The sequence below is a fragment of the Prionailurus bengalensis genome, chromosome A2 (genome assembly GCF_016509475.1).
Source record: "Prionailurus bengalensis isolate Pbe53 chromosome A2, Fcat_Pben_1.1_paternal_pri, whole genome shotgun sequence".
NCBI lineage: Eukaryota > Metazoa > Chordata > Mammalia > Carnivora > Felidae > Prionailurus > Prionailurus bengalensis.
In genome coordinates, this window is record NC_057348.1 from 36530836 (window position 1) to 36548880 (window position 18045).

General features: G+C 40.8%; 1 protein-coding gene across 7 annotated transcripts in view; it reads right to left on the reverse strand.

Annotated features, from left to right (window-relative positions):
• Positions 1 to 671: 671 nt before the first annotated feature.
• The window catches only part of FRMD4B (FERM domain containing 4B), a 324025-nt gene continuing 306651 nt past the window's right edge, over positions 672 to 18045 (reverse strand). For all 7 annotated transcript variants that reach the window (XM_043587910.1, XM_043587913.1, XM_043587911.1 and 4 more), the window contains 5 exons: positions 15806 to 15950; positions 12718 to 12837; positions 10731 to 11542; positions 7281 to 7413; positions 672 to 2654 (listed from right to left, as the gene is read on the reverse strand). In XM_043587910.1, the coding sequence (XP_043443845.1) occupies positions 2534 to 2654; positions 7281 to 7413; positions 10731 to 11542; positions 12718 to 12837; positions 15806 to 15950 (1331 nt within the window). In that variant the 3' untranslated portion in view covers positions 672 to 2533. The remainder of the gene's footprint in view (positions 2655 to 7280; positions 7414 to 10730; positions 11543 to 12717; positions 12838 to 15805; positions 15951 to 18045) is intronic.

The following is an 18045-nucleotide window of genomic DNA, read 5'->3' on the forward strand; positions in this document are numbered from 1 at the left end:
AAAAATTACTATATACATAGAAGAAAGCCTGAACTAATATAAATTAACCAGTCTGAAAAAAAAATCAGTTCTTACATCTGAAATGTTAGGCTCCCAGGGGCGATTATGTTCTCATGTTATATATTTGCTTTGTGTATGAACTTCAAATTTTTATCATGACTATATGATACACCGTAATATGAAGCAGATCGATGTGTGATGTTGAACAATTTGCCTCTGTCATGTTTTGGTTATTAATAAATATACCGAAAATGCAGTTGAGAGAGGTTTTCCTAAAAAGATAGCGCGTAAAAAAAATCATACAGCAAGCCCCCGGTGCTTCTATTTCTTTACCTTCTTTAAATATTTGGGGGCCAAGTTCCACGCGTTCTTTCCAGGCCCACTTGCAGTTCTGAGCATTCCATTTCTTGAACAGAAGAAGGCTATTTCCATTTAAGACACTTGCACGGAAGTATTAAGGTCTTCCTACATTTCATTTCCCATTCCCTTCTCCCCATTGTGCAGGACAATTACATGCCAGATGAAACATTTTCCTGAATTTAAAAGACCAGTTTGCGACTCTGCAAAACTAGGATGAAGGGCTTGTTACAAACAAACAACATTCGCAAGATCGGGAAGCCTAAAAATTCACATCTGTCATCCTCAGCGAGGCAATAAACTACCGTATTTCATCAGTTCTAAGACAACTTTATTGTGAGACACAACATCATTTTATGTAGCGCTAAGAAAGAAAAAAACACTGCCAATTCCTTTAGAGCATGCCATCAGTCAAAAGATGCATCCTGATTTCAAGGATGTAAATGTGAAAAGATGGGCACCTTGGCGTCAGTAAAATATGGTAATACTACAACTAAAAATCTGCAATCTTGTCCAAGAGGATTACATGAAGTAGAACACTTCAAACTGCTTTGGATGAACCCTGAATATAATGGAAGAATACGTAAACATTTTCAGTAGCACACCTTCAGTTTATTGACCTATGTAAAAAAATAATAGGTCTTAAAAAGTCAGAACAGTAAAAGAATATGCAAAAGTATTTCTGTTTCTAGAAGGCTATACAAATATGCAAAAAGGAATAAGTTATTATTTTTCTGCATGTCTTCTGTTTTGCTCCAAATTCATTCCCCAAACTTCATTTTTAATGATACAAATGACTAAGGACCAGTTTAACAAATCATCTTTATGTATATATTACATGCTTTGGAATATAGATAGAAAATGTTCCAAAAAAGTTGTTCAGAAACTTCTCTCTTCACAATAGGAACATGAAACCTGTATAAAAGGGGGGTAGGGAGCACCTTTTATGGAATATTGAAGCAGAGTGAAGATGACAAAAAAGATCAATCTAGAATATGGAATTTTTTTTTTTTTAAAAACCCTACCATAAACCATAGCTAATTAGTTCTTCCAAGTGAAGTATGAGGTAGTTTTAGCCTCATAATTAAATCTGCAGCTTGGAGTTTTTTTCTTTTTTGTTTTGTTTTGCTTTTTGTTTTTTCCTTTTTAATGACTAATCTTGTTTTTGTCACTTGGTGACTTAGAACCCTCTGTGGGATCTGGACAATATGCTTACTTTCCTAATGTTCACCATTTTAAGGCACGCAATTCATCTAAAATGATGTGGCTTTTGTTTTGTTTTGGGTTCTTTGTGTTGTATTACCTTAAAATAGTTTTTCAAACTCTTGATTATAAAAACTCTCCATGTCAGGTCTGCCATTTCAAATGACAACCAAATTGGAGAGTTACCAGCCTGAATAATAACCCATCAGGCCACTGGTGTAGAAAGAAAAAAGGAGCCCAATAATATTTGACCTTAGAAGATTCTCCAAGCAGAGTTTGTCAATTATTCAGTGGGCTGCTGTGTTTTCCCCAATCTGCTACCATAAAGTTATATTACAGGATGCTCCGGCAGTAAGTCTTTCCGGAACCCATTTTATGGTGCTTATGAAAACCATCACTCTTTATAATATCCTAAAAACATTTACACTCATTCAGAACTTCATGAAAATCCAGCTTCTCTTCAAGTAATTTTCCAATACTGTCTCAATTGTTGACGTCCATGTAGAAATAGCCTGTCATTCTTCGCCGGCTCACAACTCCAAACTTTCTGATGGTGAGCAGTGACTGAGGAGCTCCTCGTTGTTGTTCTTCTCATCATGCTGAACTGTGCTCTGAAATTTCCCAACCTTCCTTCCTATTGGAGACCCTGAACACACTTTTCACAGTTTTACGGTTTGCCTTCAACCACTTTTATTCCCTTAACAAGTGCTTGCTACTGATAAAGGCTGAGTCTGTCCTTGGCAATGGTTCCACCTTGTTGTTAGGTTAGTGCCCGGAGCTGGAAAGGCATGTGGTTCAGGGGCTTTTCCGTGGCCTTAGAGTGTGATTCACTTCCAGGGCAGCAAGAGTCCTCTCTTCAACCTTTGATGCCTTTAGCTTTCTAAAGCCAAATAGCTTTCTGGGAAGACGAACACATTTTGCAAGGCACACTAGTGTGAGAACGCGGTGCTTGGTCAAGAGGTCCAAGTGCAGTTCAGACTAATGTTCCAGGCTTTGAATCTTCGTGCCAAAAGAGCCTCTGCTCTCTACTCTTCAGGCTTTCTTCCAACCGGTTTCCATCTGTACTGTCCAGTTGACTGATCTCTGTGTACTGTCTATTAAAGGAAACCAGAAAAGTTGTTACTTGTGGTCATTTTGATTCCCAGAGTACAAAGATTACTCAAAGAATTAGTAGAAAGCACCGTCAAGAAATATCCAACACTTGGAAATAGGCAAAGCATGACTGTGTGCTGTCTCATTGTCCTACTGGAGCATTGTTGAAAAGGCCCATGCAAGGTGTACTTAATTCTCAAGGGAGATATTCCTTTGTCTCACTTTCATTTACCATTGATAAGGACCCAGATTGTGGTAAGTTACATGTTAATTTTTAGGGTTTTTGTCTGGGAGAAATACAAATAACTTCTGTCTAGTATAAAAAGATTATGGTTAAAATTTTATCGCCCTGTGAGCCATTAACTATTTTGTTTTTTTTTTAAATCTAATTTCGTAATCTTATTCCAGCATTTTATCTTTCAGTGTATTGAATTCAGTCTTTTGAATTGTCTCAGAAGCAACTTTACCGTTCTGTTAGTTCTCTCATTAATGGGTTAAGTAAGTCATATTTTTAACTTTTTAAAAAGTATTCCTGACAGCCACATTTTAAGTATTCTTCAAATTAAGAGACTATACTAGATCCTTTCCTCAGGGACAAAGGAATATATTTAGAGGCAGGGGCACCTAGGGACACATTTTACACCCGTAGGGTGTATTGGTCAAGAGTAAATTGGAAACAGCATCACATATAAAAATCACAGGCATGTTTGGAGGGTAGATCCAAATGAAGGCATCCTATTATACAAACCATTCCAATCAGCAAAACTTCATTCCTACAGTAGTAGTTTAGAATAGGTTAGATAGTTAGTAGGTTTCTTTTTATTTTAAATTTCTTTAGTAAAAAGGATTAAAAAGTCATTGGAAGAAGAGCTTTGGAAAGAAATGCTCCATGGAAACAGGTATTTAGTGTTTTCATCTAATATAAACACAAAGTCAGATTTCCACAGCTTCACACATCGGTCAGTGAGCAAAACACCTGCTAAGCAAGAAGCAACACACAGATCTGAGGGGCTGTACTTACTACTGCTGGCTACACTTAGCAAAAGAGAATTTAAAACTGATCTCATTTCTGGAGACACAACCATTCTCCGGGACAGAAGCCCTCGGTTTTGCCTAGTTTAGGTAGAGTTAGATAAGGAAGAGAATGGGCAATGGAAAACCGGAAGTGAAAGAAAAACAGTTATTTGAAAACACAGTTTGTAGCATAGAGACAAGAATTGGACTGTATTATATACTAGGTAGGATAAGAGACTTCAACATTTGTGATGCTGGAAAGTTTATGCCACTGACAATTATACCAAATCAGACCTGGAAACAAACTCTTATTGGTAAAAATTTATAGCTTTCTGTAATATCAAGAGCCAGACACTCTGGGAGAAAGGATCTCTAAATAATACATACTTCATTTATTTAAAAAAAATACTCAAATCTTTAACTTAAGGGCAGATCTAAAGTTTTTTATTTTTATCTTTATCTTGAAACCAAATTTCCCTCTTATTTAAAAAAATTATGTTTCCATCAAAACCACAATTTTACAGCAAATTCCTAAAATTTGGTGGATGGCTGTTATTATACTTGCCTCGGTAACAGGTCTAGTTAAATTGATCATTCTGGGGTGTAATAAAAAAATCCTTAGGGCACCTGGGTGGCTCAGTGGGTTAAGCATCTGACTTTGGGTCAGGTCATGATCTCACGGTTCATGAGTTGAAGCCATGCATCGAGCTCTCCTGTCAGCATGGAGCCTGCTTCGGATCCTCTGTCTCCCTCACTCTCTGACCCTGCCCCGCTTGCGCAGAGCATGTGCTCACTCTCTCTTCCTCTCTCTCAAAAGTAAGAAATGAAAACATTAAAAAAAATCCTCAATAGGCAAACAGATGGAAATAAGCACACCTGTACCTCTGTTGCTGGGAGGGTAAACTGGCAAATCTTTCTGGAAAGCAAGGGTTTCAAAAAATACATTTTTCAAGTTAACCCATTAATTCTACTTATTGGAATGTATCCTATGGCAATAATCTGGGATTGAGACAAATATTTTGTAGAAAGATGTTAACAGCAGCATTACAATGAATCATAATGAAACAAAAAATCTAAAAATTCAAAATACAGGAAATAAAGTATGGCATATTTATGAGGGGAATATCATGTTGCTCCCATGAAACAAGGCTTAAAGAGTTTTAAAAAGGGGTGCCTGGGTGGCGCAGTCGGTTAAGCGTCCGACTTCAGCCAGGTCACGATCTCGCGGTCCGTGAGTTCGAGCCCCGCGTCAGGCTCTGGGCTGATGGCTCAGAGCCTGGAGCCTGTTTCCGATTCTGTGTCTCCCTCTCTCTCTGCCCTTCCCCCGTTCATGCTCTGTCTCTCTCTGTCCCAAAAATAAATAAAACGTTGAAAAAAAAATTAAAAAAAAAAAAGAGTTTTAAAAAATATGAGCACATGTGTATGTTGTGATATTAAGTAAAAAAACTGGGATTCATAGACAATGAAAGATGTACAATCGTACATAAGTTTATCATTACAACCACGTTAAAAACGGATACAGAAAAATGGGGGAATGTGTCAAGATGCTAACAGAGACTACCTCTAGATGGTGGAATTATAAGTAAATTATTTCCTACTTATTTATCCCTTTATCATTTTCCTAAGTTTCCATAGCGAGCTCATATAATGCACACAATAGGGATCTTTAAATAGTTTCTCATTTCCTGTATGTCGCCGCCCCTCTGACGTCAGACTCCCGTGTCAAGCCATCTTGGGCTGGCTGAAATAGAAAGGCACATTTGGCAAAAACACATTTTCTCTAAAAATGTTTAGTACCTTCCCGAGTCCAGTGAAAGTGGTGTCAAGGATTTTAGAACCGTCTTACGTGCTGATTGTTTTCTGTTGTGTCTAACTCAGTCAACAAAAAAGGAAAGCAAAAGTATATAAATAGGAAAACAATTTGCAAATGAACTATACAAAATGATGAGAACTGAATCGAAAACCTTCAGCTCCAATTTTGGGCCAAAGCCATTTTAGTTCTTGCTCCTAACTCATTTGCATTATTTACAAAACCCCAAGATATATGAAGTCCTCTGAGGTATATTTTCACTGACATTCTATTTTGAGCACACCCTCTGTTGAGTTGAGACAATTGGCCTAACAGTTCCAGCCAAGAAAAACTCTCATTGAGCATGGAGAAGAAAAAAAAGGCTTTGGGGTTGAATAGCTCTAATTTGCTTATAACACTGAGTAATTTATTAAATTATGATTTCACTCATTTGTGGAATTTAAGAAACAAAACAGATGAACATAGGGGGAAGGGGGGAAAAAAAGAGAGAGAGGGAAGCAAACCATAAGAGACTCTTAACTATTGAGAACAAACTGAGGGTTACTGGAGGAAAGGTGGGTGGGGGATGGGCTAGATAGGTGATGGATATTAAGGAGGGTGTTTGTTGTGATGAGCACTGGCTGTTGTAGGGAAGTGATGAATCACTAAATTGGACACCTGAAACCAATTTTACCATATATATTAACTAACTAGAATTTAAATAAAAATTGAAATTAAAAAAAAGGAAAGCAAGAAACTAAACTCTTAATATCAACAGGATAGACACTTTTATAAGTTATTATCTGTAGAAGTCTCCCTATGCCTGAAGCAATTTGGCCTCAAGCAAATTTAAATAAAAACAAACAGAAAATGCTCATTTCTTGGCACCATGGGTTTGAATTATATTCTGTGAAAAGTGACAGGGAGACGTGACCTCTTCAAACTTAACTCATCCTGCATATCCCAAGAAGTGAAAAACGTGTAATGCAGAGTTTGCAATCTTTTTTAAAACTGCATTTTAACAAATTGTTCTTGTACATTTCCTCCAAATGTTTACAAAGAACCATGATTATAAATAGAACAGCTGGCTGTGTCTGTAGCTTCTTAATGAACACAGGGTCAGACACAAAAAGGCAGCAAATGTTTGAAATCAAGCCTACCAACTGTCTATGAGGAATTTTGGTGTGAGCAACTTTTTCTGGGGTAGAGATATCTTTCCTACAAGGTTTCAGAAGAGTCTTAAATGGATATTATCTATACTATGGTTTTAAGCACTTCGATTTAAAAAAAAACCTTCAGACACAGATTTTAGTGTACACATGTCTAGGAATAGAGTCAAATTTGAATAATCTAGATTAGGAGTGAACAAACCTTTTGTTTAAAAGCCTGATACACAAAAACAACCAGAGAGATATGGGGCTCCTGGGTGGCTCAGTTGGTTCTGCATTTGACTTCGGCTCACGTCATGATCTCACAGTTTGTGAGTTTGAGCCCTGCACTGGGCTCTGTGCTGATGGCTCAGAGCTTGGAGCCTGTTTCAGATTCTGTGTCTCCCTCTCTCTTTGCCCCTCCCCTGCTCATGCTGTCTCTTTCTCTTCCAAAAATAATCATTAAAAAAAAAAAAAACAAACAGACATAGACAATATGTACATGAATGAACATGGCCATTTTCTAATAAAACTTAATTTACAAAAACAGGTGGCAGCTGGTTTGGGCCTATAGGCTATGGTCTTATGATCCTTGAGCATTCATAAAATAACATAGAATTCCTGAATTCTTTTGACCAGGGATAGGCTAGTAGAATTTCGAAGCATTGCTTTCTCACCTGCCTGGAGAGGGCAAAGGATTATAGATGTTGCCATAGCAGCTGGTGTAGGAAGAATGTGCCGGGGTCTCGTATTCAGATAGCCCTACAGCTATCTGGGTCCTCCAGCTCCCAGAAGCATTTGTAGAAGATACTGGAAATAAAAATGAAAAGAGACAAAATTAGTGAGAATATTCAAAGTGAAGATTATTTAGGCCATTTAGACGTACATTATAATTATCTGTGTGCAGAGATTAAGAGACAATGGTTATAATCAACAGAGTTCTTTTCTATTCAAGTATAGTCACTTACTGGCCATGTGACCTTGGACAAATAGTTTATTCTCATTAAGCCTTAGTTTCTTTGCCTGTAAAGCGGGGATGATAATACAAATACATCCTGTATAGGGATGGTATCATGATTAAATAAGGTCATATATGAGAATATTTAACACTTTGCCTGGTACAGAGTAAGCACCCCAAAATGGTAACTATTGATATCATTACGAACGAGAATAAAGTTAATTGAAAGGCATGCTATAAAAAATAACCTAAAAGGCAGGTAGAAAAAAAATTCTCATATATGAAGAGAGTCTTTCCACTTGGGCTATGGTGGCTAGATATATAGAAGGCTTTATTTGTAAAGATAAGGCAACGAGTTTGAGTCTCTTGGAGGCCTTTGGTGGAAAAGCACTCCATAAATTGACCTGTTGGGATAAGACTGTTCCTCGGCCCAAGGCAACATCAGCCACTAGCAGAATCAATGCATACTTTTTGCCTAAAAAAAAAAAAGTGTGTGTGTGTATGGGAAGGGGTGGGGAGGGTAATTAGAACAGGAGGCACTTCAGGAAGAAGAGAATTAGCTCTACTGAGGGACTGAACTGGAGCAAGACAAGGGCACAATGCAGGAACAAAGCCTAGTGAATGTGTCGCACTGGTGTTTGTTGTTCCCCCTCTAAAACCAGTCCTGCCGCATGCTGAGGACGCACAAGGTGCCCACAATGGCAGGCTGGTGGTCCAAGACCCATACTGCTCATGGATCCTTCCGGCTCTCCTCCATTTCGGTTCCTGGCAGCCACCCTCCGCCTCTTCTTTTTTTAACGTTTTATTTATTTTTGGGACAGAGAGAGACAGAGCATGAACAGGGGAGGGGCAGAGAGAGAGGGAGACACAGAATCGGAAGCAGGCTCCAAGCCATCAGCCCAGAGCCTGACGCGGGGCTCGAACTCACGGACCGCGAGATCGTGACCTGGCTGCAGTCGGACACTCAACCGACTGCGCCACCCAGGCGCCCCCGCCTCTTCTTTCTCACACCCACAAAACCCCTGTGACCAGTGTAGGACAGCCGCATTTCAAAACTAATCTGTGGCCGTGGACGCCCTGAGATTTTGACTCAAAGATGTAATTCTCTCACTTTGAGCTTCCACGAATGTTTCATAACTCTGAGTCAGGGGCTGGCGGGCTTGGTGGTGAAGGTGTCAGAGGTGTGGCAGAATTCCCATTCCAGCACTTACTAGCTTTGGGGCTCAGGCAGGGTCATTTGAACTCGCTAAGCTAGAACTGCCTCCATGGCAAGATTAGGACACTCATAATAAACAACAACAGCACTCACTGTACAGAAGTGTTGCATACATTAAATGGGATAGTGCACATAAAACACTGAGCATGCTGTGTGGCCCAGGGTTAAGTTGCCAACAGACGATGGCTGTCATTTCTACTAAAACTGAGTCATCAACAGAGTCTTCAGCTGGCTGGAAGGAATTACAAAACCCCTAATTTGGCAAATAATAGGAAACTCTCCATGATGCGTGTGTGCGTGTCTGTTGTAATACATTTTTGCAGCTATTAAATGTAGACAGGAATGAAGAAAATTCCAAAAGGGAATTCTAGGAGGTCTACTTTTATCCCTCTGATTCCTTACTACAGTGTAACGCTTTTTGGTCTGTGGGGCCGAATCCTGCTGCTACCAGGTAACCTCCTAATGGGTCTGAATCAGGAAACATTAACTCCGTTCTTACCTTTGCCTGAGACACTGAGCCAAGCACTAGTAACGCTGTGGTTTGGGAGGTGCACCTGCTTCTCTCTGGCCTATTTAAATAGGCATTACCCCAGCCCTGTGCCCCAATGGGCTTCTCTATGCATCTCAGTCCTCCTTGTTTGGTTCTTTCTTTCTAACACTATCCCCGGGTTTGGTTTCTGAAAGAACCTCATGCAACGCCCTGAACTGTAGGGTGAAGAAAGGCACTGTATAGACGTGAGCCATAAATAACAAGGAATACATGACAGGACGCTTTTTGTATGTTAGATATGGTAATAAGTGGGAAAGCCCTAACGGAAGTCCAAAGTCCTACGCAAACAGAAGAGACATTAAACCCAAATAGAAATCTCCATGGAAATGCCTCTGGTCAACAAGCTTATGAAACTTTTAAAGACACAGTTTTCACAGATTTATTACTCAATGAGTTGGGAATTCCTGTGCTGTCTTACTAAGGGGTCATGCTTGAAAGCAGGGGCAAGAATGCATGACCTCAGGTTTTCACACAGTCCAGGGCTGTAGAGCTTTAAAAGTGTTTTCTTTGTATACGTTCCTCTGGCTGCTAACTAGACTGGGTGCTCAAGGCTGGAAACCGTGTCAACGTTGTCTCCTCAGCATCTGCGATATGCCTGCTTGTTTGCTGAATAAACGAAACCATAGGCAGATACTCCTCTTTCTCCCCACTTCTCTACTGAGGACAGCTCGCACAGCTGGGGGGCATGAGGGTAAGCAGAAAGTTCTTCACGGATTTTAGTGGATGGAGGGGCCAAAGTCAATGCCTGAAGGGAATATCTCTAATCAAAATTATCTTGGAGAATCCCTTAAAGCAGCCATAAAGTAAAGTCTAAAGGATTACTGAATTGAGTCAAGGCATGCAAAGTACTTAGAACAGTGCCAGGAACGGTGTTTATTAAATGCTGGCTCCCCTCATAATTATTAGGAGCCTCACGTAGCTACCTGAACATTCAAACTAAACTGCCTTTAGATGATCAAGTTCCTGCTGGTGAACAGGGAAGGGTGTATAATCCTAATGTTTTCTGCTTACCCGAAGGGTTTACTCTGCTTTTGAATATACCAAACATCCGTGACCAGAACACTTTTATGAGATGTGGCTATCAAGGTAAGACCTAGAAAAGATACAATATCTGAAAGCCCCCAACACCGAGAGGCATAGAGTAAGTGCTCAATGAGTATCTGCTGCATTTGAATCTACAACTTGCTCCATCAGACTCCTGTGGGCTGTGTTCTTTGGAAAGCTAGAGAGACGAACTGTTTTTAAGTTGGCAATTCTTACTGTGGTGCCACAGAACGGCTACCCAGCTCATGACCTTGGGTACTGGTCCCATGATCCCTGAGGGGAGTGGTTTAGGGGGCGGGTGGGCGGCGGGCATGAGGTAAATTCAATCTGGGTATCAAGCGCCTCCGCCATATTCTTACCTGAAGAGTAGGAAGATGTCCGACTGCTGGGAGAGCAGGGTACTTGCAGCCCAGCAAACCCCAGGCATCTCTGCGATCCCCTGTCTGAGTCAAAGCTAGTCTGGGGGCTGTGCCCCTGATCCTTCTGTCCAGAGGCCCGCTGGTACCAGCCACGCAGGTGCTCGGCAACTAAGGCCTTGTGGATGTTTTTGGTGATGTGCTCTGACTTAGCTGCAGCCTTCCTGGGCAGCCGGAGAGTTGCATATGGGTTATGGGGTACCCGGTCGACCTCGTCTTCATGAAAGGACCTGCTATAGTCCCTTTGGCGCTCGTATCCATAGTGGACCGAGGACCGGTAGGAAGGATTGACACTGTACTGTCCCTCAGTGTCATTCTCATAGACATAGCCGCCACTGTAATAAAGGTCACACTCTGCATATGGTGTGTACCCGGCAATATAGTAACTAGAAGAAGGTTGTTCCTGACTGTTTGTGTAGACGCCATTCCTCAAACTATCCTTTTGTGCTAGGTTGGGCATGCTTCCTGAATTTGAAGTCGAAACATTCTGTTTCTTAGACCTTCTCCGGCCCCTGGCACGAGTGTCCAGAGTCTGAGTAGTGTAATAGGGGCCAGCAACAGGCGTCACACAGTAATACTCTGTGCTTGATTGGCTGGTGTAGGAAGACCCGTCATCCAGGATTTCCGTACTACTGCTTCTTTGGGATTTGGAGAGGGAGAAAAATGGCTTATCGTTGTCCATCTCAGACAGCAGGTGGGACTGAGACTCAAGGCTTCCACTCCGCTGGCGGCAGTGTTGGGAAGAAGATTCCGGTCTGCAAGAGGAGAAAGGCGAACTTGTAACAGAGAATCAAGGAAAGGAGGATGGAAATTAAAAACCCAAAGACATGGTTGAAGGATTTAATCACCCCTTGAATTACTATAAAACTTTTAAGGTTTCCATGGGCGCCTGGGTGACTCAGTCAGCTGAGTGTCCAACTCTTGATTTCAGCTCAGGTCATGATCTCACAGTTGTGAGACCGAGCCCTGTGTCAGGGTCTGCCATGGGGGTGGAACCTGCTTAAGATTCTCTCTCTCCTTCTCCCTCTCCCTCTGCCCCCCTTCTCAAAACAAACAAATGGAAACTTTTAAGGTTTCCAAAGCAGACTGCACAAGAGAATCCATTTGTTCACATAATCCATTGGTTCCCATGCAAGTTCACTGTCACGGTCCAAATGCGAAAAGAACCAGGTTCTATAAATTGTGCAATCCACAGCCTTACTCGAGGGTAGGGAAGATAAATTGATGATGTGCAACTTGTATCAAAGCCTAAAAAAAAAAAAAAACCCAATGGGTCTTGGGAGGTTCCTCTCCTCCAACGGGATAGCAGGAGACAGACTAAGGTGAAGGCAGCACGGCATGGGGGAGAGTCTGGCTCTGATGCCAGACATAACTGGGCTGGGTCATGGCTCTGCCATTTCCCAGCTGTGCCAGCTTGGGTAAGACATTTAACCTCTCTCAACCTTGCTTCCGCCTCTGGAAAATGAGGGGGTTAAATGGTATCTGATATTTACAATTAAAATATAATACCTACAAAAATATAATATCTATTCGAACAAAGGATATTTTCAAGTACATTTCCTTTGTACTTGAAAGTACACGCAGTAGGGACTGGTGGCTCAGCGAGTTAAGCATCCAACTTCGGCTAAGGTCACGATCTCACAGTTCATGAGTTCGAGTCCGGTGTCGGGCTCTCTGCTGTCAGCACAGAGCCTGCCTTGGATCCTCTGTCTCCCTCTCTCTCTGCCCCTCATCCGCTTGTTCTCTCTCTCTTTCTCCATCTCAAAATATATAAGTAAACTTAAAAGAAAAAGTACATTGAAAATGTAGACCCGTAAAATAGTCTTGCTGCCTCAAGTCCCTTAAAATGATTAAAAAACACAAGAAAGTAAAGCAAAACTTTGAAGCAAAAATCAGCAGAGTCCAAGTAACTGGAAGGAAGCGCTCTTACTCCAAGTGGCTGCTGCTGTAGGCGTTGCGGGTGAGAACCGGTGTGGTGGGCATGCTGCGTCCTCCTTGGGGCCGCCTCTCCAGGGTTCTGTAAGGGCTGCTGTGTGTCGACAGCATTTCCCTGTGATGGTAAAGAGAAGAATTGCAGAAATGATGAGCCTCCCCACATCTCTGGCAAACATCATAAGGTGCTTTGAAACTTACTGGAAGCTGAAGGAAGGGAGCATAGGAGGAAACTGGGAAGGGTGTCTTAGTAGCCTGTTATGTCCTAGGTGAACTTGAGGGGAAACATGAGTGATCTCTCTGAGTCATAAATAGGAAGGAAAATAATTTAAAAAACTTTTTAAAAGAGTATACTGAATAAAAGAGACTGGAAGCAACTAGAGGGATGCCTGGGTGGCTCAGTCAGTTAAGGATCAGACTCTTGATTTCGGCTCATAGTCATGGGATCGAGTCCTGCGTCCGGCTCTGTGCTGAACACAGAGCCTGCTTAAGATTCCCTCTCTCTCCCTCTGCCCCTCCCCGGCTCATGCTCTCTCCTCTCTCTCTCAAAACAAACAAACAAACAAACAAACAAACAAACAAACAACAAACAGAAAAATCAACCAACTAGAGCAGGGGCAGCAAAGCCTTTTTCTGTAAAGAGTGTAATAGTCAATTTTTTTGGCTTTGCCAGTCAGATGGCCCTGTCTTGACTGCTTCACTCTGTCCCTGAAGCACAAAAGCAGTGTAGACAAGATGTAAGTGAATGGGAGTGGCTGTGTACTGGTAAAGCTTCGCTGTGGATACTAAAAGCCAAATTTCATATAATCTTCACATTTGACTTCCCCTCCAACTATTTAAAAGTACAAAAACCATTCTTAGCTCACAGGCCACACAAACCAGGTGGCAGGATGAATTTGGCCAGTGGGTTGTTGTTTTCAGGCCCGTGGATGAAAAGGCAACATACTCAAATCACTCTGTCCACTTTCTAACATGGTGAGAGCACAACTTGAAGTCAGTTTTTTAATTAAACATGACTTTGAATACATTTTTACTAGCATCAAAGCACAAGTTCATTGCAGAAAATTTTGAAAATACAGATTAAAAACAAGAAAAATTTAAATGTCTATAATCTTGAACCTCAGATATAGCCAGTCAACACTGATTATTTTCAGATATTTTTACTAAGCATATTTACTTACAAGCATTTACAGTTTTTAACAATAAAAAAATAAGATCTTACTGTATATTCTCTTTCAAAGCCCACATTTAAAAAGAACTCTATCTATGGGGCACCTGAGTGGCTCAGTCGGTTAAGCGTCCGACTTCAGCTCAGGTCATGATCTTGCAGTTCGCGAGTTTGAGCCCCGCATCAGGCTCTGTGCTGACAGCTCAGAGCCTGGAGCCTGCTTTGGATTCTGTGTCTCCCCACCTCTCTCTCTCTCTGCACCTCCCTGCTGGTGCTCTGTCTCTCTCTCAAAAATAGATAAACATTAAAAAAAAAAAAAACCCAAAACACCTCTATCTAATGTTCTTTGTTGGTTAATATTCATCTACAATGTTATTTTAATGACAGTTTAGCCTTCCACTGTAAGGACTTGTAACATATTTAAACAATCTACTAGTTAAACATTTGGGTTATTTTCAGTTTGTCACTGATGTAAACAGTGCTGTGATGAGCATCCTGTAGTTAACTAATTCAACAGGAAAAATTCCTCTAAGTCAGATTGCTGGATCAAAGAGCAAACCTATCTTAAGCTATTAAGGAAGTAGGTATAATAATTTTTAAGATAAGATTTCTGGTTATAATTTTTTCCCTTTTGCTGCAATAGCTTTGTTTTCCCTAATATAATAAATACACTTGTCCAGTGCTATCCAATGACGGAAATGTGTTGTATCTGTGCTGTCCAATATTCTACCATTAGCCCACATGTGCCTATTAGCACTTGACATATGGCTAGCATGACTGAGGAAATGAATTTTTAATTTTATTTACTTTTAATTCAACTGGCCAGCAGAGCTCTAAACACTTGGATTTCTATTACTTAAGGCAACAGTTCTAAATGCTAACAACTGGGGCTGAGAGGTGATAAAAGCTGTCACTGGTCTTTGAGAAATGAGAAATACAACAAAGCGCTAGCTTTATTTTCATAGGGAAGAATTATTTAATCTAAACAATCTTCCTATATTTTAAGACAAACTTCTACCTTTGCTGAGATGCAGTGTCACGTGCTAGCTAAAAATCACATCACAGGCTTTGGAGTGACACTGCTGAGGTTCAAATCTTGACTCCAACATTTACTAGTTGATGAACCCAACAGGTCATTCAAGCTTTCTGGTCCCTGGTGTGCTTCTCCGTAAAACGTAATGATATTAAAACACTTTGGACAGTGTCTGACGTACCGTAAGTGTCCAAAATGTTAACTTCATCATCTTAGTTTTATGACAATGGCTGTATTTTTTATTTAATGTCATTTGTTCCCCCGTGAAATCATAGTATTGTTATTTGAACATTCTGAGTAGCCAGAGTAAACATTTGGTAATCCTATCTTGGGCCCTATTTATTTTTTCTTTTTTTAATAGTATTGATCCACGCAGTCAAATTCTGAGAATCACTGGCCTGTCGTCATCTTTTTACAAGCTGGTGTTACTGCCTGATAATATTTACCTGAGACATTTGAGAAAAAATTCATATCATCTATTTTACAGATTAAAATGAGTTGAAGTCTCATTTCTATTTGAAAGATTAGAAGTCATTTCTGTCACTTGCACTGATGGAGTGATATTTAATGACGGTTTCCTGAGACCATGGGTTATGAAACTAAACTTTGGACATTATATCCAAACCCACACTATAAATAAGGTCCCCTAGAACCTAACATAAATCAAACAGACTTTAAAATATAGGAAACTGCCAAATGCTCTGAAAAGATCTCTTAGAAACACTTGCACTTGCTGTCAACAACAAATGATGGGGTTAGTTTCTAGGCTTTGGTTTTAAAAGAGAATCCCTTTTGAAAGGACAAATAGGGTAATGTCAAAAAGACTGAACCATTTTGAAGGTAAGATCTCATGGCTGTGAGGATACTGATGATGTGACTTCTCACCTGGACTGCCTGGTATCCACAAACTGTTCATTGACAGACGACTTTCTGAAATGGATTCGCTCAATACCGAGAGACTTGGGGGGAAGAATTCTTGGAGAATGAGGTACTGAACTTGGTCGCTGCCCAGCAAGAGTGAAGGTATCAGCTATAGTAAGTAAATTAATGAATGGATAAATAAGTAGGTAAATAGATAATGAAAGCTTGCCAGCACTCAAAAAACAAAAACAAAAACAAAAAACCAAAAAACAAATCAGAAGACCTGGTGAACATACAGTTTTTCCACAGATGGTTTTGGAAGTATATTACTTTCAGGAAATTTATTTTTGTACTTTATACACTAGAAAAAAGAAATTACTGAATACTGCTGACCCTTGAACAACTCAGGTCTGAACTGCATGAGTCCACATAAGCACGAATTTTTTTTCTTAAATATAGTACAGCACTGCAAATGTACTTTCTCTTCCTTAGGATTCTCTTCATAACATTTTCCTTTCTCTAGCTTACGTAACTGTAAGAATACAGTATTTAATGCATGTAACAGATATGTGTTAATTGACTGTTTAAGTTAATGGTAAGGCTTCTGCCAACAGTAGGCTGTTAGTAGTTAAGTTTGGGAGGGAGTCAAAAGTTATACTTAGATTTTCAACTATGGGGGATGTGGCCACCCCAACCCCCACATTGTTCAAGGGTCAACTGTACTCGTGTGGGGCCTGATCCAACTTTTGCCAATTCAGTAGGTGCCACTCTGAGCAAAGAAACTACTCAGGTAGAATGGGTGATACTAGAGCTTTTCGAGAGTTATATTAAAGAGCTCCTGGGGCTTAGTCAGTTAAGCGTCCAACTTCAGCTCAGGTCACAATCTCACAGTTCCTGAGTTCAAGCCCCGCACCGGGCCCTGTGCTGACAGCTCAGACCCTGGAGACTGCTTCGGATTCTGTGTCTCTGTCTCTCTGCCCCTCCCCCACTTGTGCTCTGTCTCTATCAAAAATAAATAATCGTTTAAAAAAAAAAAAAAAAAGACACTCCTTCCACCACAAACAACGAAAAACCCTAGTGTGTAAAAGGCCAAAGGGAAGCTATCCTATGAAGCTGGAGTGGATCACTTTGTTCACCTTTCAAGTTCTTCGGCCTCTTTGACTGACCAGAGAGGCTCATCCTGTCATTGAAAGTAATATAACTGGGGCGCCTGGGTGGCGCAGTCGGTTAAGCGGCCGACTTCAGCCAGGTCACGATCTCACGGACCATGAGTTCGAGCCCCGCGTCAGGCTCTGGGCTGATGGCCCAGAGCCTGGAGCCTGTTTCCGATTCTGTGTCTCCCTCTCTCTCTGCCCCTCCCCCGTTCATGCTTTGTCTCTCTCTGTCCCAAAAATAAATAAACGTTGAAAAAACAAACAAAAAAAATTAAAAAAAAAAAAAAAAAAAAAAAAAAAGAAAAAAGAAAGTAATATAACTGATCGATGCTGAGTCATGAGAGCCTTGTTATGCCCCCCCACTGACGTGTGCATTTTCAAAGAGGAATGGCAAGCATGACCCAATTTCAGCTCAAGGAAAGAATTTGGGAATGCTGGAGTTTCATGCACCGTAACACTTGGGGTGGGGCGGGGCTGGGGGAGATAAAACAGTATGGGTAGCAGTTTCCCAAAATTCTTTAAATCATGTCATTCAGGTAGCCACTCCTCTGCCTAAGCACAAAGGATTAAGGATTACAAAGAAATACTCTATCACTTGATACGAAATCCATTCCATCAGGAAATGTGTGGAACACAGGCCATCACAACACTAATGGCCTTCCTCTATGAAACTAACACAATGACATGTAACCCAATTTCCAAAATGTGTATGTCTTCCTAAGGAAAATAAAATAAACTCCTAGCTATCCAGAATATAGTGATAATCAAAGTTTACACTATATTTCTTGGTTTGAGATTAGACTCCAAATATATAAGATGTCACCATTGGGAAAAGGTGAGTGAAAGACTGTATTATTTACGCAAATCCCTGTGAACCCGTAATCACTTCAAGATAAAATGTTTAAAAAAATCCTATAGAGGGGCGCCTGGGTGGCTCAGTCGGTTAAGCGGCTGACTTCGACTCAGGTCATGATCTCGCGGTCCATGAGTTTGAGCCCCGCGTCGGGCTCTGTGCTCACAGCTCAGAGCCTGGAGCCTGTTTCAGATTCTGTGTCTCCCTCTCTCTGACTCTCCCCCGTTCATGCTCTGTCTCTCTGTCTCAAAAATAAA